We start from the raw sequence: 26,429 nt of genomic DNA on the forward strand, positions 1-26,429 counted from the left end.
ACATATATATAAAGTTGCATATACATAGAGATAGATATACTATCTATGGTAGAAAGATAGTGACAGAATAATATGTATACATGCATGTATGTGTCTGTAGATGTATCTGTGTATAACTGATTGTTTTGATCAAGGAGCAACAGAATTGCGCTCTGTTTATCTAAGTGTATGAGCATACCCAGTGGGATTTTCTCTAATTATAAACTGACTCCAGCCCACACGTATCTGTACTCCAGTCCAGGATTTTGTGTGTTACAGACAATGGCATCTGTCCTTGTTTCTGCACTGCTGCACTTTACCCAAATTGTCTGCCATATTCTAAATCTGTCTGATGTAATTAATATGTGACAGAGGTTAATAATATTACACCACACACAAACTGACAGTCTGTAAAACACAAAGGAAAAATACCTCAGGTCCAAAAAAGTGGATACTTCTAGATTAGAACCATCGACGCCATTACACATGCTAATTTCCCTAGTCCACGGAGGCACACAAGCTGACTGACAAAGACGGGTCATTCATCACACAATCACCTGCTTAAATATGTACGTTGTTATTCCTGCATTAAGTAAGACATACACTGTATGATCAATTTCTATGTCACTGCCCTGAGACTGTCTGGACTGCTAATATACCACTGATGAGTTACTGTTAAAGCAGTTATAACAGTACACTACTGTGTTTGCGGTGGGGGAACAACACTGCATGTTTTGCTGGGATAGAGAGTAGTCCAAATATCATGTAAACCTACTGTCTAACTTCTCCCTTGACTGATGAACCAATAATCTGTTGCAGTAGGACTGCATGAATATCCAATGCATGAGGTCTAGTGACTATTAAAGGAAACATGATAGTGAAATGGGAATCTGTAGTTCTGTTATTTCTGTCCAAATAGCCCACTATATTTACTTGCATTAATATAACAGATCCATACTTACAATGCCATATCATACTAATCCATACAAGTACTGTGTAGATTAGATACTTACCTTGCAAATGCAGTAGTTGACAGAACTGTAGTTCAAGGCTGACTGTCTGATGCAAGCAGTACACAGTCAATGCATGCATAGGTACAGGTTGTGTGGGTTGCCTGGCATCAATTTAATATATGTATGTGAGTAGGAGGAATGTGTCAGTCCCTAGGTTGTCAGTGAATGTGCTATGTATTATATCTTAACCCCAGCCAGAGCATACTGAGCACATCTACTTCTGCTACATGGACATTAGCAGGGGGTTCCTCCTCCGAGTCCTCCTGTGACTGTGGCTGTAGAGAACTAGGCACTGTTGAGGGGCTGTGTATCCCTTCCCTTTACTGATCCTGCTGCAGCTGTTTCCACATGATCAGATTGTGTAGCATAGCACATTCTGTGAATATATGCACACATTTGGCTGGAAGAGTACTGCAGGGCTCCACCAGATATATCTAGGCACTGGAACCGTGACTTCAGAAGGCCAATGCACCATTATATGGACTTGATGCAAGGTCCTGTAATATATTTCTGTCAAATACTATAAAATGCTTTTTTCCTCTTTATTTTTCTATTAAGCATGTTTGTGCACTGCGGCATGAAACACAAACATGCCAAGATTATTAAAAAAAAATAATAGTAATAATTTAACTTATTCCCTTCCTCTTTCTGACATCCACAATAATAGTTTTGCTCATATTTGTATGTGGTATAGCATTTTCAGAGGATGTATGTCCATATTTCTGCAGGTTTACATCCCCTTCTGTTTATGTAGACTTCTGTACATGGAATTTTTCCTTGTACACTACGAACACTGACATGGACTCTACACATATACCCTTCTGCTTGTTGGATCACTCAGTCTGCCTTATTTGCATAAGATTCACCTGCTTATAAGGCAATTTGCATTCCACAAAATTTCTGTATTTGCACGTGTGTGAGCACAGCTAAGAGGCGCTTACTGAATCTAAAATTGTTTGCGCTCATGTAAACATCACTGCATACATTAAAAAAAAATCATGTAGGGTTTATTGAATTCCCACCCAGGTTTTAACTGTGGTAGGGCTAGAGAGATGTATTGAGTGAGTAGGTTACCTAATGTTAATTATTACAACTTTAAGTTTAAATTTAGAGTAAAACAGAGGGTTAGCAAAATGTGTCTCACTCCATCTTGGATTCAAAGAGGTTATTGCTAAAGTATGCACGCTTACCAGATGGGACAAGATTTTTTTTACTGTGCCCACTGTGAGATATATGCTGATGGTAGAAGGCTCTACCACATATTCCTTAAGATCATCATCCATCTATTATGTTTCCTTAGGTAGGCTCGATGATGTGTAGCCTTGATGTTTTATATTATTACTCTATGTATTGTAGAGTTGCTGCAAACATAGTATCCTGTGCACTATAATAGTAGTGTGCAGTGTTGTCTCACATATGGCATAAAATACTTCCTCTTCTGCATTAATTAATGTCCCCACTTGCTTCTAGTTTTTCTATGTACCTGGCCATGGCCTGTACTTGCTCATATTTGTCAGATTTGTGTCATAAAATATGCATTTATAACATATGCTTTCCAGCCTCACTGGAAAGATTACTATTGTTTGTAACATATACTTTCATGGAATATAGAAATACTCACCAAATGATGAGTCAAAATGCTACCTTGACATATAACAATGACTATCACAACTGATTTTCCAGCATATGTTGTCATTCTATGTCTTGCTAGGGTTTTGTACACGTATACTAGTAACTGGGCCACTAGCTGTGAAGAGAATCTGGCAGATCATGGTGTGGTCATTGTAACTGATATAACATTCATTCTCGGTGCCATCTTGGTCCTTTATGTATATGTGGATATAATCTATGGGAAGAAAGGCAAATTTGTGCTTGGTATCATGTGCCATGCATTTGTACTTTTGAAACATCCCTCTACTATTAAGGTTAATATGTTATAATTTTTGATTTTCTAGAGCATGGCACATATAGTGCCTTCCTGGAATCCTTTGCAATATTACAATGCATAGAAAGGATTTGGCTAATATAGTTTGGTGTCAGAGGAATGAAACATCCAAGCTGACCTTGCTTGGACATGTAGTCTTTTCACATTACATGTAGTGGATAGTGTGTTTTATCAGCATTGTACTAATCCAGTATTTACTCAATGCCAAAATTCAGAAGGACATCCTGTGCCTGAAATATCACTATTATTAGTTCATCTCACTAGGTTAGTGTTGCACAACAAGGTGACACCAGACATTACAGTCTCTAGTACAGTGTTAATAACTGGCATGGTTAACATAAACTTCTCTGGGTTTTCACTAAGTAGCTTAGCATTTTTTTGGAGTTCTCTTAGAAAGATGGCTGTCACAGATGGATTTCCGCATTGCTCACATCATTGCTTAAATCAGTATATGTGTGATACCGTAAGTGTAAGGGAAGATCTACCATAAGAAGGGTATAGGGGGGTTTTATCATCCAGAAAATATTTTTGGACAATATAATGAAAAGAAACTGCACCTAGTGCATGTCATCCAGTTGAAGCTTAGGTGAGTTTTAGACTAAACAAAACATAAAATATCAATGCAGATCCATACATTCACATCTGTTGTCCATATTGGTAAAGAGCAGGATCCACAGCAATACTTTCATGGAGAAATAAAGGGTTAAGTAGACATGTCTATACCCAGTACATTGGAATCCACACTAACAGCACATGCTCATGTGTGTAACAGTATGGGATATCGTCATGTCCTAAATGTGACAACAGCCATATCATATGCATCAGTACAGCCACTGCATGGTACTACTTCTGGCCTGGGGGGGTGCCAAGCCAGGAAAGAATACACGTAGATGTATTTGCTCAACACCTTTTAAAATTCCAATGGTATGCTTTTCTGCACTGGATGTAAACTTCAGAAGTACTTGCACTTTTAACTCTGCGTGCATGAATGTGATGTCTCTATACCATGAGGTATCTTAGGAAACACATGGGACTGTTTCTTCAAAACAAGTGTATCAGTACGGATGACAGTTTGAATTTCCTGCCAGTACTTATTCACCATAAGAAGGCATCTCAGTTATCTAGGAGCTAAGTGAGCTTTGCTTACAATGCAACCATTTAGGTATGATTGCATCAGCATATTTTAATACTAAATGAAATGTGTTTTTTAGCACTTTATGTACAAGGGAGCTGCAGCAAGAATGAATGCAACACAATATGATATTATACTGGCATGGTGAATTGGGTATCTATAACTTGTACTTTGTTATTCATGGGATTGGGTGGCTAGCTGATGTGTTATTAATACCACAACTGCATGAAAGTATTCTAAAACAGTACACTGACATCTAAAGAGAAAGAAGACCATTTATATGGTTTATTCAGTATCTCTGCATATCACACTTGCTAGTATCTCATGTTCTCCTCTATTTTAACATCTATGATGCCTGTACTGTGGTTGTTGTTGCTGTGTCTTTTGGCTTTTCCTTGTTAGGATTGCCACAGCGGTACTCCAGTCTGCTAATGACTGGCAGTAGATTTTTTCGTGCTGAGTTGCCGGCCCTGACGCACAACCTTCAACGAAGGTACACCCATTCATGCATGTCACCACACAGAAGATGCTCTAGCTGAGAATTAAACAGGACAACATCTTACTGTGAGGTGACAATGCTATCGCAGCACCACCACCGCAGTTATGCCTGTACTGTGGTATATTCCTTAATATGATTAGCCATTCATTGTGCCAATCAATGTTTTGTGGTGCACAGGCAGCAAAGGAACTGAACTATCATTTAACAATGTCTGTTGGTCAGTGACTTCTTTACACAGGACATTTGATTTGAAAGAACCGTGTATACATATGCATAACTAAGCATATGCATATACATGCATGCATATATATGCATAACTGTTTCAAACATTTGTGACTTTCGGAATACCGAGTTGCAATCATTTTTTCTTATGCAGACTACAACCATAGTTTTGCATAAGGTTATAATATGTGCCCAGAGATTGTGCTATGATGTGTATAACTGCTTGGAACAAGTTTTTTTTTTTTTTTCCTATGGACAGCAGCCCTGATCTTTGAGGTAGTAATGCTGTTGAAAATCAGTTGGTCAGGTGTCTTGTGGGAGATGTTCTGCTAAATGAGTTGTAGTCTGGATGGTATTCATGGTTCCACAGCTCATCAGCATTGTACCTCACCAGAAAATGTTGCTACACTGGGTAGGCACATAACAGTCTTATTGATGTAGCTACAAAGCATTTCAGAATTGCATGGATACTTCTCGACTTCCTCTTCCCAATATGCAGTCCACACCATGTCTGCAAATCTGCTTCACAGTGAGGTAATATTATAGCTGTGGCACAGAATATTACTGACATGTATTCACCTTTGTCTGTATGGGGGAATTTTACCCTGCATTGTAAAGTAACCTTATAGAATCAATGCAAATTCCAATATAACCTGCTTGTTTCATGTAAAAGAATAATTGCTTGCAAGACTCTGAAACTGGTATCTTAAACACAAGCCCTTTAGTTATATTGCAACTATATTGTGCAAGTGCCTAAAACTGGCATCTTAAACACAAAGTCTTTCTTTATTTTTCCAGATCCTGAAATATATGCTGGGAATTATGACCATGAAATCTGGAAGTAGCTGGGAAAATGTACGTAGTTAAGAAGCCATTAAGATAAGTTAGAACAAACAGTTTTGAAGGGCATAATGTTGAGTGCTGACACACTGAAATAAAAAGACTGGAAATCCAGGAGATAAGCTAATCTGGAACATCGCTCTTCTCCTTTAAACTACTTTTTCCTGGGGTAAAGCTCCCCTGCACCCCCTAATGAAGGAATCAAGCCTCCTCCTGAATGTGTATATACTAACTCCAAGATTACCATGCCTCGGAGAAAAGGAAATATTCTGTGAAATGGTCAGCTCAGACTTATTTGTATGTAAGTCTGTATTTTCTGGCCATTTGCTCTGTTTTTCAGGACTTGCTCTTACAGGTCCCTTCATGTTTTGGCATATTAAATCTTTAAGTTTGGGGTACACAGAAAATATATGGACTATGTCATTTATTCTGGTAACTGGGTGTTGTTAAAATATGGTTAGCAGTTGTGGACAGTGTATCTGATCAGAAAGCACTATATATTAATTTTGAGTTTGTGGCAAATTGCACTGAGATAAGGAACATGACGCTCCAACAGGAAGGTGAGAGAAGAGTTGTGTGAGTCTGAAAGGGTAGAAAATGAGTTGTGAATTTATTGAGAGGAAGTAAAGATGATGTGCATTCTTATAAATGTGGATCTTAGACATTTAGTGATACAGAATGGAAGACGAGTGCTTGATGTAGAACCTTTAAAGGAAGAACGTATGTGCGTAAAACTAGATTACCATTTATAAAAGAAACACAGACAACTAAAGCAGATGATAGAGTAGCTCTAAGGTATAAAGAGAGAATGATGCTGCTAATAAGAGTACTGATTAGCTTTAAAAATACACTGTTTGCACATAGTGTTACAGCAATCAGGAATCATATCTGTCAATGTAATGAATATGAAATACTGAACTGCACGGAATATTAAGAATTAACATGGCAAGCTACTGTCTACACATAAGGATACGATGACGAGTGACTTATTCTGTCACTTCTTTGTTTTCAAGGTTACAAGACACAAGGTTGTGACAGTACATGTGAATGTGTGAAACAATGATATGAGCATGCCTTTGACAGACTAGAGGAAACAAATAACATCTCTGATTAGGAGGCTGATAACGTTCACAGATACTATTGGATTAAGGTTCTTTTATGTCCTTTGGTAAAGTCTAGCTGAACTAGATTTAGGAAGCATTGAAGAGAGTAGAAACATGGTTTGCATTCATGGTTCTTATTGGGAGATTTCTTTTAGAATCACAGAGGCTGAACACATAAGGTGTTCTCATTACCTACTTTTCTTTACGTTACTTTTATAAATCTGTATTAAATGCAAGTTTGCAAGTAATACACAGGGTGCAGACATCTGAAATAACAATTAGGTAGTTAATTAGTTTAGTTAGTTAGTTAGTTAGTTAGTTAGTTAGTTAGTTAGTTAGTTAGTTAGTTAGTTAGTTATACTTTTTATCAAGAAGGTCCTGCTGTGTTTCATCCATGTTCAGTGGAAGTCAAAGGAAAAGATCTAAGCAATAACAGCAGGGATATAAAGTAAGCTGAGATCAAGGTACATGAAGCAAGGTGCATTAAAAAGCATTTACACAGTGCAGCCGTACATCATACACAGATGAAAAAAACGGTAGTAAGTAAAGAAATGTGTATAATTTATCAAATAATTCAGAAAGATATGTCATAATAATAAGCAATATAAATGACATTACAGTGCTACATATTTTATTATTTAATGCTAAGTAAATAGAAATAAGAAAAATCTCAGTGCACCACTTAATCTTTGAGAAAGGATTAAAAGGAAGTAAACGCTATATATCACAAAATAATTGGATAATGAACAATAAATAAAGGTTATATTTTGGAGTATTTCAAGTGTGTGTGTGTGTGTGTGTGTGTGTGTGTGTGTGTGTGTGTGTGTGTGTGTGTGTGTGTGTGTGTGTGTGTGTTTTCAGAAAGAAGCAGGAGTGATTACAAAGAAAGGAAGAAGTTTACAATATGTTGCAGATATCTATGCAGGTTGTACAAAAATGCAGAAAGAAATAAAAAGTACATTTAGAATGTATTGTTAAAACGTTAAGGTCTCACAAGAATGCTGAAAAGTTTTAGTGTTGCAGGCTTCATTTATATGTTGATCCTACATGTATGTTATACTTTTTCATTTGCCTTTATTACTAGAAACAAGGCTTCTGAGGAGTCATCTTAGGTATATACTAGTTACCTTGTAAGCCAAATTACTTAGCTTATTCTACTTATAATAATAGGCAAAGGTGGGTTAAGCATTTTAAACTGAGTGGGTTATCTTCACTGTAATTATCAAAAATGTGTTAAGGAAAGGACATGCTGAACCTAAAGCTTAATATCAGTAAATTTATATACCTATAAAGAATTACAGAAATTAGTATAGACTTTGCGGAAAATGAAAGAGATGACGATGATCTGTACGAATGGAAGAAGTTTGGAAAAGTTAAAGTATGGGAGGTAGAATTTGAAAAATTAAGATAAAACAGAAGGGGCAGGAAGAAGGATTGAAGGGAGTTGCTTGATACTGGCAGAAGACAATTCAGGCAGTGAGGCACATGCAGAAAATATGTGGACCAGGAAAAGTCTGAGAATAGTGTATAGATGATATCCAGTACCGATGAGACTAGTAAAGGAAGGCAGTAAAGAGGATAGTAGATGCTTGAGGTGTCAGGAAGAAAAGGCGGGGGTGATGCACTTGCGCTGGGACAGTGGCTAGGAATAAGAAGCCTGGCAGCAGGCACAAAAGATGTAGGGGGGCATATTTTAAATGGAAGCTGAACATACTTGGGAATTTTGTAAATGGGGCATAAAGAAAGAGGACAGCATCTGGAAAGAAAGAGAAATGAATATTATCAGACTGCTGAGCTCCAGAGTTAACACCATCATCACTCAGAACTGGAAGGGGACAAAAACAATATGTGCTTGTGATTTATACAATGAGTTCCTGTGTGGGGAGAAAAGATGGGAAGATGGAAAGAGTAATAGAATTAAGTATTATAATACTATTAAGAGTAGAAATAATACAAGAAAGAAGGAGTGGGTGAAACCCAAAAACAGCAAGGGGGAAAGAATAGCCTAGGAAAAGAAATTACCAACCATTGATGAGATTTGTGGCACCATGCATGAGGATTCCTTGTGAATGTAATACAAAGTAAGGAGATAATACAGTTTCAAAATTGCAGGAATAAATTCCTTGATGCAGCACAAGCAACATGTTCTTGATGTATACCATGGCAAGAAAGATGTGAGAGCTCAAAACTGCATGAAAGCAGTTATTATGAATCATCTGCTTCAAGAAACACGGGATATGAATTGGATAGATTACCAAGAGAATATTACATGTAAAGCTAACTTTACATGTAAACAGGATACTGAGTGTTTCTTCCGTAGGGACTGGTATCAGAGGAAACAAGACAGTGAGTAGTTTTGCTGTATGGATGGGTGTCAGGGAGTCAGTTTAATACCTTTTATTTTCATGGTCTTACATTGTTGGATTCTATGGAAAAGGTTGCAGAAAACTGGGAAATGCCACAGCTGAGAATCACTTCAAATAGGGTATGTAGCATACTCTCTATATAGATTAGAAAACGGTATAACTGAAAGAAAGCTTGGAAGTTTGTACCACCTGATACATAATGACATATTTTTAGTCCTATATTGTTTCATGACACATCCATATAGAGTTAATTATTTGATAAGAAAACTAGATACTTAAAACAAAAATTAGAATAGCATTCAGATTGCTAATAAGTATCTAGAGTAGGAAGTTGGAACATGGTGTGAATAACTTTATGATGTTTGTCGAAAACAGTCAGCACTAAAGACCCCATAATTTGAAAGGAAACTACTGCTCCAATCTGTTGAAAAAGACATATATCATCACAGGATGATGGATATTGCAAGAATGTTTTTAAAGGAAAGTTGACAGGTAATATGCCACAGATTTTCAGCGTCTACCACGTTAATATGCTGCAGTTGTGAAACATGCAGTGATAATAAATCACATTATGTATGATTTTGAAGGGAAGAGAATGAAAGGCCATGAGAGCAAATACTGCCCAATCTCACCTCCACTCACATTACCGGGCTTGACTATTGATATCATATGGGGTCTCAATGTTACAGTATTATGCAATGGAAAAGAGGAGAATGAGGGAATATGAAAAAGTAACAATGGCACAATGGTCAGAAGGTATTTATATAGGCACTTTGCAGTGTTACAAAGACCAGTTATTTACAAGGAGTAAATGAAGCTGGGAAATAACAATGTCCTTGTGTATTATTTAAGGTATGGATACTTTCTTTCAGTAAGCAGTTTACTGACCTTACACTTTCAGATATGGAATAGCTTATTTAATCCATCTTGACTAGCTGTAGAGTCGCAAAACAAATGTTGACTAGTTTTAAGTAAAGAATCAGTCTCCAAATCAGTAGCCACGTAGGAAATAATGTTCGGTTGTACCTTTATTGCTATTGGTTTGTGTACTTTTCTAGTACTGTGGAATATTAGAACTGTTTATCTCATTCCATAAGTAAATTTCTTATTTTAAAATGAAAAAGAGTAATGGAAAATGTATATGCATGTAGGTGTGCTTGTGTGTGTGTGTGTGTGTGTGTGTGTGTGTGTGTGTGTGTGTGTGTGTGTGTGTGTGTGTGTGTGTGTGTGTGTGTGTGTGTGTGTGTGCATGTGTGTGTGTGTGTGTGTGTGTATTAATGGTTTATATATATATATATATATAATATATATATATATATATATATATATATATATATATATATATATATATATATATATATATATATATATATATATATACAACAAATGAATGAAGGCATCAGAACCATAAAAATATTTTATTATACTCAACACCTCAGCAAAACCTTCTTAGGTGTTTTTTTTTTTTTTTTTTTGCAAGGATATAGACAAGTATAGAAAGTAGACTGACAGGGGGTGTTCTGGTTAGTTCACTGCACTTTGGATGGTGGGTGCGGGGGTGTTATTTCCAGGAAGTGCAGTGAGATGTTACATTGACACAGTGATATTAGTGGATGAAGTCCATTGTGGTATATAGGTTGTGAATGAATAATGCCTTTCTGCATTTTGTTAGATATTTTTTACAGTTTTGTTTGCCTTCTATGTGAGTTTTCTACTGATATGAGGTTTCTGTTTAGAACTGTTGTGGTTTAGGAGTTTATATTTAACTAAAAAATAACATGCCAAATGTAATAATATATAGTCAAATATTTCCATGAATGGCTTTGTGAGGTATATAATTGAGGACTACATTAAAATGTAGCCTATGCTTACGTTATCCTTTAACAGTGTATAAGAATTAATCTTATATCCAACCTGAAGACATGCTATGTTGGTACACTATAGTGGGTTTCCAGGAATGTGAATATGATATTAGAATGATAATAACATTATAATTATGGTAGGAGGACTATGATGGCTGAAAAACTATTGTGACATAATCAAGAATTTCACTATGATATCACTGAGGTTGTCAACAAACACAAATGCACAAAATCATTGATCATCTATTGTGATTGTGTATAGATTGGTTACTACAGCCAACTCCCTGTTTTTTTTTTCTTTGTATTAACCTACAATGCTTCAGGGTTTGGGCTGTAATCCACTGTTTTCTGTCAGCTAAGTAATAGCAGACACTGGCATAACAATGCAATATCAGTGTGGAACTTCCTAAAGTTTATGAATACCATTTGAGAAAGTGGATGTATTCCTGAACTACATTACAGAGAAAAGACAGACAGACACAGGTGGACTTGGTGCAGAAGGAGAATCAGTGAGGAGCACATCACCGCTTAGATAGGTAACACTGGTGGTTAATGACTCACTTGACTTCCGTGGTAATGGTTGAAACTAGGGATAAGGAGATCATGCTAATCTGTATCACAACAGGAGAGATACCAGGAGAAGCTCAAGACAAACTAGAACATGAATGAAGATTCATAAATCTGGTCCCCAAATACATTTTTAGTGATGCTCCATATCTCTAAGAATCACTGATGTTAGCCAAAGTAAGTAATATGACAACGGACTGCTACTTAGTGTTGCAGATTGAGATGATTATCAATCACAGATGGGAAATCAAAATGTTGGCCAACAGCATCTGTTAGGGATAATGAAGAGAGTAGCTGAGGCACCTACAGAACAGGGAATGATATGCATCCTGAGCATGTGCTGCAGTACTGAGAGAGACTACAGTGTGACTGTACAGAACAGGAAATGATATGCCTCCTGAGCATGTGCTGTAGTACTGAGAGAAATTACAGGGTGACTCTACAGAACAGGAAATGATATGCCTCCTGAGCATGTGCTGCAGTACTGAGAGAGATTACAGGGTGACTCAGCATAACAAGAAATGATATGCCTCCTGAGCATGGTCTGCAGTACTGAGAGAGATTACAGTGTGATTCTACAGAACAGGAAATGATATGCATCCTGAGCATGTGCTGCTGTACTGAGAGAGATTACAGGGTGACTCTACATAACAGGAAATGATATGCCTCATGAGCATGTGCTGCAGTACTGAGAGAGATTACAGGGTGACTCTACAGAACAGGAAATGATATGCCTCATGAGCATGTGCTGCAGTACTGGGAGAGATTACAGGGTGACTCTACAGAACAGGAAATGATATGCCTCCTGAGCATGTGCTGCAGTACTGAGAGAGATTACAGGGTGACTCTACAGAACAGGAAATGATATGCCTCATGAGCATGTGCTGCAGTACTGAGAGAGATTACAGGGTGACTCTACAGAACAGGAAATGATATGCCTACTGAGCATGTGCTGCAGTACTGAGAGCGATTACAGGGTGACTCTACAGAACAGGACATGATATGCCTCCTGAGCATGTGCTGCAGTACTGAGTGAGATTACAGGGTGACTCAACATAACAGGAAATGATATGCCTCCTGAGCATGTGCTGCAGTACTGAGAGAGATTACAGGGTGACTCAACATAACAGGAAATTATATGCCTCCTGAGCATGTGCTGCAGTACTGAGAGAGATTACAGGGTGACTCTACAGAACAGGAAATGATATGCATCCTGAGCATGTGCTGCAGTACTGAGAGAGATTACAGGGTGACTCTACAGAACAGGAAATGATATGCCTCATGAGCATGTGCTGCAGTACTGAGAGAGATTACAGGGTGACTCTACAGAACAGGAAATGATATGCCTACTGAGCATGTGCTGCAGTACTGAGAGCGATTACAGGGTGACTCTACAGAACAGGACATGATATGCCTCCTGAGCATGTGCTGCAGTACTGAGAGAGATTACAGGGTGACTCTACAGAACAGGAAATGATATGCCTCCTGAGCATGTGCTGCAGTACTGAGAGAGATTACAGGGTGACTCTACAGAACAGGAAATGATATGCCTCCTGAGCATGTGCTGCAGTACTGAGAGAGATTACAGGGTGACTCTACAGAACAGGACATGATATGCCTCCTGAGCATGTGCTGCAGTACTGAGAGAGATTACAGGGTGACTCAACATAACAGGAAATGATATGCCTCCTGAGCATGTGCTGCAGTACTGAGAGAGATTACAGGGTGACTCAACATAACAGGAAATGATATGCCTCCTGAGCATGTGCTGCAGTACTGAGAGAGATTACAGGGTGACTCTACAGAACAGGAAATGATATGCCTCCTGAGCATGTGCTGCAGTACTGAGAGAGATTACAGGGTGACTCTACAGAACAGGAAATGATATGCCTCCTGAGCATGTGCTGCAGTACTGAGAGAGATTACAGGGTGACTCTACAGAACAGGACATGATATGCCTCCTGAGCATGTGCTGCAGTACTGAGAGAGATTACATGGTGACTAAGGGAAACATTAGGGGAAGACACGGATGCTTGTTGTATAAACAAAGATATACTTATCATATATGGAAGTGAATATTAATAGAATTATCTACAGAGGAAATGTTCAGGTATTTATTGGATATATGAATACCATAACTGCTGCTATCCAAGTTTGTGTTTGGTGGGGTGAGAACTACTGGTAAAGAAGCATCTTGTGCTCTTTTCTTTACCAAGATGTTGTGAAATTCTTTGTGATCTGAACACACACATTTTCAGGTGCATCCAAAATGGATACATAGGGTACTTGAAGAGGTAGCTGTGAATAAATAAATAAATGTCATTTATTCATTTGCTAATGGTGTCACTGGATTTCTGAATATAAATAAGCTATATATGTGGGCACTGGACCTCCACTGACAGTCAGAGATTTTCTATGGCTAATATTGAACCCCTATGCTTGGTATTGCACAGAATATTCCTCCCATGTTAGGATGCCAGCTCCACAGATGAATGACCCAAGAGTTTGGTGCAAGTGAGGGCTTCCAATCAGCAGTTGTCAGTGTAGATGAACAAGTGCATCCTATCATCGATCAGGTGTACATCATTTGACCTAACTCCACTTTCTTGTCCATCAGAGTGTGAATATGAAATGACGTTATCATTGGCCAACATAAGGCCTTTTTCACTACCCTACAAATATCCATTTTGACCAGCCATTCCTTTCCATGTGACATTTCCACACCATCATCCTTCCCCAGCCCATCCCTCCCAGAAAAAGGCAGTAGTATTTTCCTGTGCATTCTCTCCTGCCATCCTTGAATGACTCAGGGATGCCACTTAGTCCAGGTCAGTTGAATTGCATTCATGGTCATCCTTTTACATATGTTAAGTGGCTACCCAGTGATCACTTTGTGTGGAGCCTTGATATTGATCTCCATAAATCTTTCCCCTTTTCTTTCTTTCTAAGGTTATCATCTTTTAATTTGAATGATATGTGATACTTTTAGGATCTAGGTTGCTTATTATGCAAATGTTGGTTATGATCCAATGAGCATGTCCATCAAGAGCAATATATACTCTTGAGTCTAGGATCAGTAAGATGCCTTAGTAGCTTACTACTGTATTTTGTTGATCAATTTCTGAATGATCTCCAATGCATTTTATTCTTTTCTCTTGAATCCTAAAACCATGAAGACTGCTGTTAATGCCTCAGAATACCGTGGTTAGAATTACTAGAAGAGCGAGTGATTTAGTAGGTGTATAAAGTATTTTTGGTCTATTAACAGAAGTATGGTGAAAGATTTGAGGGAAAAGTAGCTAACAATTAATATTTCATCTGATCAGTTTTAAATAAATGATAAAATACATTCAAGAAATGCATTTTAGTTACTTTCTCATAAAATGAATTGTTGACATCCTATGTGAAACATCATTAACAGGACTGATTAATGTCTCAGTAATTAATGAACATTGCATGCACCAGGATTGAATTACTTACATTGCACATCAAGTTGAATGAGCTCTGAGTTAGAACTTCCAATGGTGTTCTTTGCTTGACAGTAATAGAGCTTAAAATCTTGTGTTATATTCTGAAGTGTGAGGACTTTTGAAGGGCTTATTTTGGTATGCGTATTTCCAGAAACTCTAAACCACTGAAATATTACTGGTGGATTTCCATCACTTTCACAAGACAAACTAACAGTGCTTCCTTTCGCTACCGCACGATTATTTCCATTGTTCACTAGTACAGTCACATTCTTAGGACAATCTGATTAAAAAAATGCAGAAATTAACTGATGTTACAGTGCTAAATATATTTCAGATTTACTTAATTAATTAAGCACTTTGCACATCTAAATCAAGATTAAAAAATGGAGCTCTGACATGGCAACTGCATTGTCTTTAGAAACTATCCTTTCTGCACTCATAACAACACAGAGGAAAAAATATACGGAATTTAGATGCCATTTTCTAGAAAGAAAAATGATTATTCATTTAACTAATTGCTTATTGTTTGCTAATTAATGACATGCATCTTATGTTTAGAAAGTGTGACTATATGCAAATATACAAAGGATCTTTTAGGGAGAGAAAACTCTAAAGTAAAAATACAATAAAAACTATAAAGTGAGATTAGATAAATGAAGGATTATTCAAATCAATAAAAAGTATAAAATATCTTGAAAATATCATAATTAAGCTTTAGATATATATATATATATATATATCAGTATGAAAAGAGATTGTTATTCATTTAACAATGTTTCATTATACCTACCCCAAGAGTCTTTCCAGAATGTTCTGTCATGTACTTGGCAAATGTTTTTGCTTGTTTATGCTCATTCTACCTTAAACTATACATTTTTTCTGACAGGCTTTTGCTCCTCTGAGCTAAGCACAGTTCTGACATTTTGCAATAGAGAGCTATGGAGCAGGAAAAGCAAAAAAAAAAAAAAAAAGAAAGAAATAATGTGTTATATTATTTCAAGTGTAACTTTGCTCCAGAACCTTAGGGTATCAGAAGAGAGTGTTCAAAGTGTTTAGAAAAAATGGTAATTTCTGGCCATTTTAAAGATAATGCAAGATATGTCTGGAAGTATAACTGTAAAGTCTCAAGGAGGAAAAAAACTGCCAACTACAGTTTTTTTTCAACAAATCAAACTTAGCCCTCAGTACAGCAATTGATTTAATTTACCACTAAGTAAATTCACATGGCACTTTCTTTCAGTTTCTGGGCAGCTGTGGTGGTGCAGTGGTTAGCGTTGCCACCTCACAGCAAGAGGTTCTCCTGTTCAGTTATCGGCTGGGGTGCCTTCTGTGCGGACTCTGCATGTCCTCCCTGTGGTTGCATGGGTTTCCTCCAGCTGCTCCTTTTTCCTCCCAAAGACATGCAGTAGGTGGATTGGACACTCTAAATTGGCCCTAGGTGTGCATGTGTGTGTGCCTTCTGTGGAAGGTTGGGCGCCGGGCTGGCAACTCAACACTGTAAAATTTCACTACTAATCATGAGCGGACAGATGATCCACTGTGGTGACCCCTAACTGGGAAAAGTCGAAAGAAGAAGAAGATGTTCTTTCAGTTTCTGTTTGCATTTGTACAAAATGGTTTTAGTTTACACAAGATTTCTGTTTCTGTAACTCTTTCTGCCATCCTCTTTCTGTAAGCTTTAGTTTTTTCATGTGTTAATTACTTTCAATTCAAAACAATCATCTGCTTTTCATAGGTTCATAGGTTATCAGTAGGCTACCTCCCTTGCAGTTCATTTTAAGCCCAGCCAATTTCCATTTTGGTGCTCAAATGAAGCTATTCTATTTGGTGTTGGATTGGCCTTACCTATCCAATAGACAATAATTATATATTACCCTTAATGAGAATAACTGGGATCATATTATTATAGATAATTTCAGGAGACTCATACATGGGATAAACCATTTAGGAGCTGCCTGTGCCCATTAGTAGTACATGGACAGCCCTGGGCTAAATTTTCTGTTTCCCAGCCAGAGATCCAAGTTGTGCCTGAATATGGATAATCTTTATTTTACATTGCTATAAAGTCTGTTCCAAGACATAAGTATCCTCTGTGAGATCTACCTGTCCCCCGAAACCATTCTGTTGATATTCTAGAAGAGGTTTAGATCCATTGAACAAGAATTGCTGATGCCATTTGACTTGCTGATGTGCAGAAAATTCATCAGTGTTGGGTTAGAGGATACCTTTTATGCCAGACACAGATCATCTCTCAGCAGTCTGTAGGATACTGAGTACAATGCCAGGGCTTTGAGTCACACCATGTGGAATATGTTTTTTTTAGGCTTTTCATCCTTTTAGTAAGGTATCTCTGTGGGTGGTCTAGTTGTTGTATGAGTCCAGACAGATACATTCAAAGGAGACATTGTATTCATTAATTGACCTACTGAGCACTGAGTAAAGTGAGACATTGGCAACTGTAGATCTAGACACAATTCCTTTGTTTATAAGCTGTGCAATTTCGTATAACAATGTACATATGTTGGCCAAATGTTAGGTGACTGTCCACGTAAGTTCCCAAATCTCAAACAGCTGGGTCATCTCTTAGGGGTGGGTGTTGTCAACATGGTAGTTCCTTGGGGTAGATGACTTAACAAAGGATACACAAATGCATTTTTTTGCATTTAGTTTTAGTCCATGAGTTTGGCCCCAGTTATTTATTTGGGGTAAACCTTCCTGCAAAATGGCTAAGTCATTTGGGGAGTCTATGCCTGCTCCTAGCTTGCAATAATCTGCAAACATTGTTAGCCAGAGCCATTTGGTATTGACCTTCACTTTTGAAAAGTAGATGTCACACAGGAGAGGTCCCAGCACAGGATCACGGGGGACTGCATAGGTCACTGGTCTCTGTGTTGCAGTAACTTCTCCTATTTTATGTCCCATCTTTGAGCCAATTGGCAAGCCATCTTGTGACATAGGGATTTATTCCCAGTTTATTTAGCCTGGGAAATTGTGTAAAAAGCTTTGTCCAGGTTGAGGTATGAGATGTGTACCATTTTACCTTCATCCATTGCTTTTGTGACTTTTTCAGAAAAAAATCCACTATCATGAGTTAGCATGACGTGCCCTTGATGAATCCAAACTGAGATGTGTCAAGTGATTGGAGGTTCTCTTTGTCTTAACTTATTAGTTCCATGATAAGTCTTTCAATTGCTTTGCATATCAGGCTGGTCAGTCTTATTGATCTGTAATTGCCTGAGTCTGTGGAAAGTCCTCCCCATCCCTTATGCAAATGAATGACTGTTGCTATTCTCCATTCAATTGGTGCAAAACCTGTACTCTTATTGGTTCTCAACATTGCTGTCCTGTCCTTTGCAGCTAGGAGCATAGGGAAAAAGCTGTAACTTAAGATGAGTGTGCAATAATAGAAACAGTAAGTAGGGGGTGAAGAAGGACTAGCTATAAATGGAAGAAGACAGTGGACAAGGAGATATTGAAAGAGCTATTAAAGGATTCATTATAGGCCAATATAAATGACAAGGACAAACTGAATGAACACTGGTGGGATGAGATCAAGGTCACTGCTAGAGGAAAACCGACGAGTGCTGAAGAAAAGAAAAGAAGGGATGAAGGAAGGGTGATTAAGGAGTTAGTGAGATAAACAGCTAGAGGTGGCACAGAAGGAAACTGGAAGAAATAAAAATAGAAGAGAAATACTACAGATCAGGGAAAAATCAATAAAAACATAATTAGAGAATACAGTTATTACATAACAAGAAACTAACAATAGCAGTGGAGGGACTCCTAGTGGATAGCAGTGGAGGCAGAAGGGAAACAGCTATCCAAGAAATACAAGAAGGTGCTGAGGATATTGTGAGAAACTAGGGAGTATTTAGAAGTGGATGAGCTAAACAGTTAAAGATTTAAAGAACACTACAGGGATATTTACATAAATCGTAAAGATTTAAAGAATGCTACAGGGAGATTTACATAAACAGTTAAATATTTAAAGAAAACTACAGGGAGATTTACAAACAGTAAGGCACAGATATCTCAGAATGGAGCTGATGAAAATATGTAGAGAGATATACACTGGAGGACAAATGAAGAAAGACAACCTGAATGCCGAAGTGACTAGGAATGAGATAAAGCCATACACAAGATTAAGAAGAAGAAAGTTGGAGGATTAGATTGATTCACCCTAGAATTCTACAAACGAGGATGGAAGGTAATATGGAAATTCCTAGAGTAAGAATGCAAGTAAATACAGGACTCAGGCAAAATGTCTAAAAGTATGAAGAATGTCAAACTAAACATAGTACTTAATGGAAGAGGAGGTTGTTATGAAGCAGGAAGTTATAGGCTTATCTCATTGATTAATGTAGACATTGAGATTTTGGAAAAGGAATTGGTAGGAAGACTTGATGAATTTTGCCAAGATTAATAAAAGTAGGGCCAAATGGCTTCCTTCTGGGAAGGAAGATAGAAAAAAACAGTGGTGGGACATGCCAGAATGAATGCACAGTGAGGAAAAGAAGCAGGAATAACATGGTGTTCTTTTACTTACAGAAGATCTTTGATAAGCTGAAATATGAATTCCTTTGGAAGACACTTGCAGCAAAGGCAAGTTGTAGAAAAGTTCATACATTGGACACAGACCATATACCAAGACACTAAAATATTTCATAAATGGAGGAAAATCTGAGGAGGCAAGGATTGAGAAGAGAAGCAGATGGGTTGCCTACTATCCCCATGGCTGTTAATACTTGTGATTGAAGAGCTGGTAATGGAAGTCAGACACAATTTAGCAATGTTTGAAGAAGAGAAAGGGATAACATTTCTGTCTGTGTTATTTGCAGATGACGCTATGTTAATGTCAGAGAATGTAGTTGCAGCAATGGGAACTATAAGAGAGACATTTGAGAAGTTTAGGGAAATGGCAGGACTTGGTGCAGAAAAAAAAATACAGTGGTGATGATATTACAAAAAGGGAAGTGGAAAGGAGAATACGTGGGATAACAGAGGTGAAGTTCCCCAGACAAGTGGGATTCTATGTTGGGAACACAGTGAGAGAGACAACAGAGAAGAACCTAGAGGAATTTAGAAAGACGGTGAAAGACACTTGCAAGAATTAATGCAGCAAGGATGATGATGCTACCAATAATCTTCCACTTACCCCATAACATACAAACAGACCCTAGGGCCACAAGGATATAACAAATATAAAAAGACATAGAGGACTGCATCATTAAAGGCAAAGAGAAAATTTTGAGCAAGGCGGAAATGAAAATGAATCAGAAAAGGTGGTTGGTGGCTTCCATATATCCTGACATATGCACTGACATGTAAGATCATGATATAGAAGGAATAAGGTTTAGCAGAAGAAAGGAAAGGAGATCAAGACATGGAAAAGCTTATTAAAGTTCATGAATGACGCAGCAGTAAAACAACTGGGGACCAGACAGTTACAGCTACTCCAAAAGGATCATGCTGAAGCACAAACAGCAGGCAAATAAATTCAATTAAGAATTTATATTTATTCCAGTTAAGAGCTTTTGTCCATACATGTTAAACATCATAACCTAAAATTTCCCTACCTAGGATTTTATCCACTTAAATATGCAATAAAATTGTCACGTGGCATACTTAATTAAGTTCTGATAAATAAAGAATAAAGCTACTGGGGGTAATTCATTAAAGCTTACACAAAGCTAATCATCGTATAAGCATAGTGTCATGGCCCAAACATGGAGTCCCGACCCTTTGTGATCCAGGAAACAGTGCTGGGGGCGTGCACGAGCCTCCCAGCACTGTTCAACCACAGAGGTGATCGTGGAATGTAAATCATCTCATTTGCTGGTGAAAAACATGCAAATGAGGTGATTTACTGTTCCAGGAAGCAGACAAGCATCTGTGTAGGAGCCGTGTCTGCATAACAAATGTATGCAGGAACTGTCCTTGTACAAGAATGCAAAAAAAAAAAAAAAAAAAAAAAACGGGCTATGACAACTCAAAGTAAAGCATGTATTAGTTGCATCAGGCATGCCAATGGCCAAAATTATGGCCATTGGCATGTAAAAATGATGCAAAATATGAAAAATCAAAATTTACGTGCACATATGTATGTGCAAGCAGAGCGACACCCAAGCATGGGATCTGACAAAATATAAAATTATAATATTAAAAGGGGATTATTTATTTTATTTATTTATTTTACATTTGTTGACTGGGATAGTCTGACTGGATGCATGTCCATTTTCAGCGGAGGACCGGGGAGAAAAGCTCCAAGATAATAATACACATTAAACATTTAGTAAATGCTAGTTTCAAGCAGATTACAGTCATAAGCAATACCAGCATATTAGCACATATAGTACTTATTATAAAACACTTTACAAAACGTAACATTATTTTCAAAGTTAAACATATATAGCATTACATTCAGGTTTAAGACACAATGAGCAACAGTTATACAATTGACCCTTCCTGAAATGAAGTGGTAGAAAAAAGTTAGAAGTAGTTGAATGTAAGGCACCTAAGAAATAGAGAGGTCACTAGTCAGGGTTAGTGCAAGGACATAACCAATGAGTTTTGAAGTATTTCTTGAGTTTGTTTTTGAATTGAGTTAGTGAGGGTTCTAGGGTCAAGTCAGCTGGGAGTCTGTTCCATATTTTTCCAACAGAGTTGGCAAACAGGGAGTCCCCAGCTGAGTAGCTGGATTTGTATGTTTGAACTAGGAGTCTAGTGGATGATCACAGTGGCCTGGTGCTGGTGTAGGGGCTGGTAATATTTTTTAGTGCAGGTGTATTTTCTGGTTGGTAAAGGACTTTATGTGCCACTATTAGCTGGATGAACTGCAGTAGGCTTGGCAGTTCAAGCCATCCTGGGTGATTTAGGTTGTGACAGTGGTGTGTCCGGTAAGCTGTAGCAGTAGCAAATCTGGCAATGTGGTTATAGCAGGATGAGAGTTTATTAAGATATGTTTTGTTTAAGTTGGAGAATAAAGGTGAGGCATAGAGAAGAGTTGATAGCATATGGGAATGGGCAATTGCAGTTCTAGCAAGTGGAATAAGGAAAGGTTTGATTCTGTAAAGACAGCCACATTTTTTATTAATGGTTTTGATAGTTTGATTGATATGCGCATCAAACTTGAGGTTATTATCAACTATGACACCCAGTAGTTTAGTTTGGGCTTCTGGGGAGATGATATTGCCATTGTTAGCAGTTATGTTGAAGGCTGGCAGGGGGGTCCTGCATGTGGAGGAGAAGAAGAGCAACTTAGTTTTGTTGAGGTTTAGGATTATATGTTGATTGGAAAGCCATTTTTTCACTGTATTGAACGTAATTTGGGTTAATGTGAATAAAGTAGCTGGAGAGGTGTCAGAACAAATCTAGGTGGAGTCATCCACATATTGAATGCAGGTAGCATCTGGGATGACTGAATGAAGGTCATTGATAAAGATGGAGAAAAGAAGGGGTCCTAGTATCGAGCCCTGGGGGACTCCTAATATGATAGGTAGGTGGGATGATAGCTTGTCCTGCCATAGTACTGCCTGTTGCCTGCCCTGCAGGTAGGATCGAAACCATTGGAGTGCATGGTTGTTTAAGGAGAAGGCCTTCAAGGTATTTATAAGCATTTTGTGGTCAACCATGTCAAAAGCCTTGGATAGATCTAGAAAGAGTGCTGAGGATACTTTGTTATTATTGCAGTTGTGGTTAATGACATTAGAGAAAGAGAGGAGGGCAGAAGTAGAACTGTGGTGTGGCTTAAAGCCATGCTGAAAGTGGGACAACAGCTAAAAGTTTTAAAACTTAAAAGTTTAAAGCTTAAATGTTTTAAGTTATTTAAGCTAAAAGTAAATTCCCCATTATACTGGCCAGCATGCAGGCTCATACAATGGCAGGTAACAGTGGTTGCTAAGGACATAGGCTCTTGCGTAGTGCTGTAACTAGGGTATAGGTATTTAGATGCATGCAAATTAGCTAAGTTTACTGAATAGCAAAATGGGCCACCATGTCTGCAGGTACCTAACCATGTAGGGGATATAATGCAGAGGTGTAGGCAGAAGATACAGCTGATATGAAAAGGGGGTATGTCATGCTTGGTGTAAATACATTGGAGATTACAAGTCCGGACAAACACAGTACTAGAAGTGGGGCAAAAGTCCAGAAATAGGGATAGTTTTTAAATATTGCTCTTACAAACTTAGAAAGTTAATAGAATGACAGGTTTTGATATATACATTTCAAATTGTTGTATTTTTTCCACTGTATTTGTATCATGAAAGAGCTATATAGAAATGTATAGCTGAGAATTTGTACAGCTGTTAGCTTAGTGGTTACAGTTCTGGCTTTACATGTAGTAGTTCACGGCTTGAATACCAAGACAGATCATTCAGCTTTTACATGGGAAAGCATTGTTAAATTATTTTATTTTATTTAATGATGTAGTAATTGATATTTGTTAACCAGGGTAGTGTAGCTGGTTTAAATTTCCAGTGTCAGTGGATATATGATGTGAACTCACCCATGTAAACACAAGTGTCCCATACAGTACAGCCATACCCCAACGTAATGTAATCAAAGCACAGAGAGCACATAGGGGGATGTCATATAATGTCAAACACATACACTTAATAATATGTCAGTAATGAGTAATTAATGTCCAATTAGTACATTTATTTAAATGAAAACTGAGCAATGCTTAACAGTGCTTAGCTCTGCTTAGCTGGTTTGAGCATTGATTAGAAGTTTAATTCTAGGCAGCATTCAGTCCAGCTAAGTGGATTTGTGCACTGCTAAGCACTGCTCAGCATTTCTGAAACCAGCTAAGCAAGGGGGTGTGTCTGAGGCTGCTTAGCTGGGTGTGTCTGAGGCTGCTTAGCTATGCTTAGCTGGTTTCAGAAGTGCTGAGCGTGTTTGTGTCCAGGGGTGGGTCCTTTCTACACAGCAATGTCCCCACTAGCTGCGACAGTTTTAAAGGCTTAAAACTGGAGACAATGGGAAAAAAGGAAATAGCAGACAAAAGGCAATCAGCTATAAATGACTAATAAGACCTCTGCCACTCACAGTGGCCCATTCAAACCCCTCAATAATGTAGCTGGCAGGTGGAATGTATCATAGTCAGCCAATCACACAAGCAGCATCTGCAGTACATCAGTATAAAGTATGCAAACACCCTTCAATCTGATTTTCCCACATACCACCATTGGAGCACACACTTGGGAATTTTAACTGACAAAATTATAGGGATTGCTGCTTTGCTACATCTCTACATGCTACCAACTGAGGCCAGTAATGATGATGCTGACAACCAGCCCAGACTGAGGAGGAGAAAAGTGTTCAGACCCAGGGTAACCTTTCAGGGGCTACATGATCTGGCGATAGTAGAGTGCTACAGGATGGACAGGGACATACTTCAGCAACTCACCAAGCTCTGCCACCCTCACCTCAAACCCAGAACCAACAGAGGGGAACCCAGCCCTGTGGAAACAAAGGTATGTGTAGCCTTAAGAATACTAGCTACAGGTACTTTCCAACGACCTACTGGGGACATCATGAAGGTCTCATAGGCATCCACACCCAGGGTACTCCACAAGTTCTTCAATGTCATGCATGCTAAGACATGTCATTGAGCACATTTATTTCCCCAGCACACTTGAGGAGAGGAACAGCAATATGCGTCCCCTCTGCCATGTAGCAAACTACCCAGAGGTACTGGGTGACATAGACTGCACCCATGTCCACATCAAAGCACCATCCGGTGAAGTCAGTAGAGTCTATGTCAACTGCAAGGGCTATCACTCCATCAACTGCTAGGTCATGTGCAATGCCCAGGGCATTATCATCACTGTGTTTGCTGGCAGCCTTGGCAGTTATCACGACTCCCACATCTGGCATGCCTCACAACTATACCAGGCATTTGCCAAGGGGGACATTCCATGCGGCCATCTCATGAGGGATGCTGGCTGTGCACTGGAACCATGGATGATGATACCAATCAAAAATGCACACACACACACACACACACACACACACACACACACACACACACACACACACACACACACACACACACACACACACACACACACACACACAGACGCACACACACACACACTGAAGAATGCCATAATGAGGCACACACACAAACTAGGAACATCATAGAGCTCAAGTCATGGTTCTGCTGCCATGACATATCAGGTGGAGCCCTGCAATACTCTCCAGCTACATGTGCACACAAGTTCATATTATGTGCCATGCTACACAATATAGCTGCAGTAGGAACCTCACTGGGAAGGGACACACATCCCCCTACCAGTACTAAGGTCACCACAGGCACAGGAAGTCTCGGAAGAGGAATCTCCTCAGCCTGTCCCTGTAGGCAGACTTAGGCAAGCCCAGTACACCCTGGCCTGGGCAAAGAGGCAATGCATAGCACATACACTGACACCCTAGGGACCCAGGGACTGACACCTGTCTCTGACTTGCACACAGAGTAAAAAGGATGCCACACATATCACACTACTTATACCTTACCATGTATAGGCTGTGTTCTGTGTGCATCAAACAGAGACAGCCCTGAAGCACTCTCCTCGCAACTGATGCTGCCACAAGGTAAGTCAGCCTTCTTAACAATAAATGAATGGCGAAGTACACTGTGGTAGCATATGTATGGTATTCCTGCATGTATGCATGGGAATGGAGTGGGTTACTGGGACAGCAGCAGACAGTGGGCAACTATGTAGGACAACAGGCACACACTGCCAGGTTCTGCCCATGACACAATATGCAGTAGGCCCTGTGCCAGCAAAATCCCCTGCACTATGTGAGGGACTTACAAACAGCGGGGTCATAAGACAAATGTATGGATGTCATTTTTGGAGTCCCGTACATAGGTCTAAACCTCCAACCAGGAAAGCTGTACAAAGCCATTAAGAAATGTGTGGCAAAGGCTCAAAACAGGCACATGCCATAAATATTTCTCTTACAAGCATTGAAAGTTGATGCAATAACAGCTGTTGCAGTAGCATGAATTCTCTGTAGTGTGGGCAAGAAGTCTGAAACCAAATGGCTGTCATAACTTTCTAACTTCAGTCTTAAATGATTTCACTAATATTTTCACACAACCACATGTGTAATGAAAAATGGAAGTAAAATATGAGCCAAACATCTGGACAGTCAATGAAGATGTGTATAGTTGAGCGATATGACCCCCCCAACACACCCATGCTCACATACAACTGCAGTAACATGTATGTTTGTAAGGTAATAGCAGCAGACCACACATTCCCAGGCCTGTCACAGTCAACTTGATACCTTGTTCCAGTTCAACAATATGCAGGGGTCAATGTGCTCTGTATGTTTGTGGTTAATAGTGTTAGGAAGTACACAGCACTTACTGGTGGCTGTTGTGACCTACTGGTCTAACTATAGGACTGCAGTTGTCAGA

At 38.7% G+C, this 26,429-nt stretch overlaps 1 protein-coding gene across 1 annotated transcript in view; it reads right to left on the reverse strand.

Annotated features, from left to right (window-relative positions):
- LOC122808381 (Schwann cell myelin protein-like) overlaps positions 1-26,429 on the reverse strand; it is a 165,418-nt gene that overhangs the window by 119,495 nt on the left and 19,494 nt on the right. The window contains exon 3 of the mRNA XM_044079346.1: positions 15,009-15,278. Within this exon, the coding sequence (XP_043935281.1) occupies positions 15,009-15,278 (270 nt within the window). The remainder of the gene's footprint in view (positions 1-15,008; positions 15,279-26,429) is intronic.

Source organism: Protopterus annectens, chromosome 8.part0 (genome assembly GCF_019279795.1).
Source record: "Protopterus annectens isolate FY-2018-M chromosome 8.part0, PAN1.0, whole genome shotgun sequence".
Taxonomy (NCBI): domain Eukaryota; kingdom Metazoa; phylum Chordata; order Ceratodontiformes; family Protopteridae; genus Protopterus; species Protopterus annectens.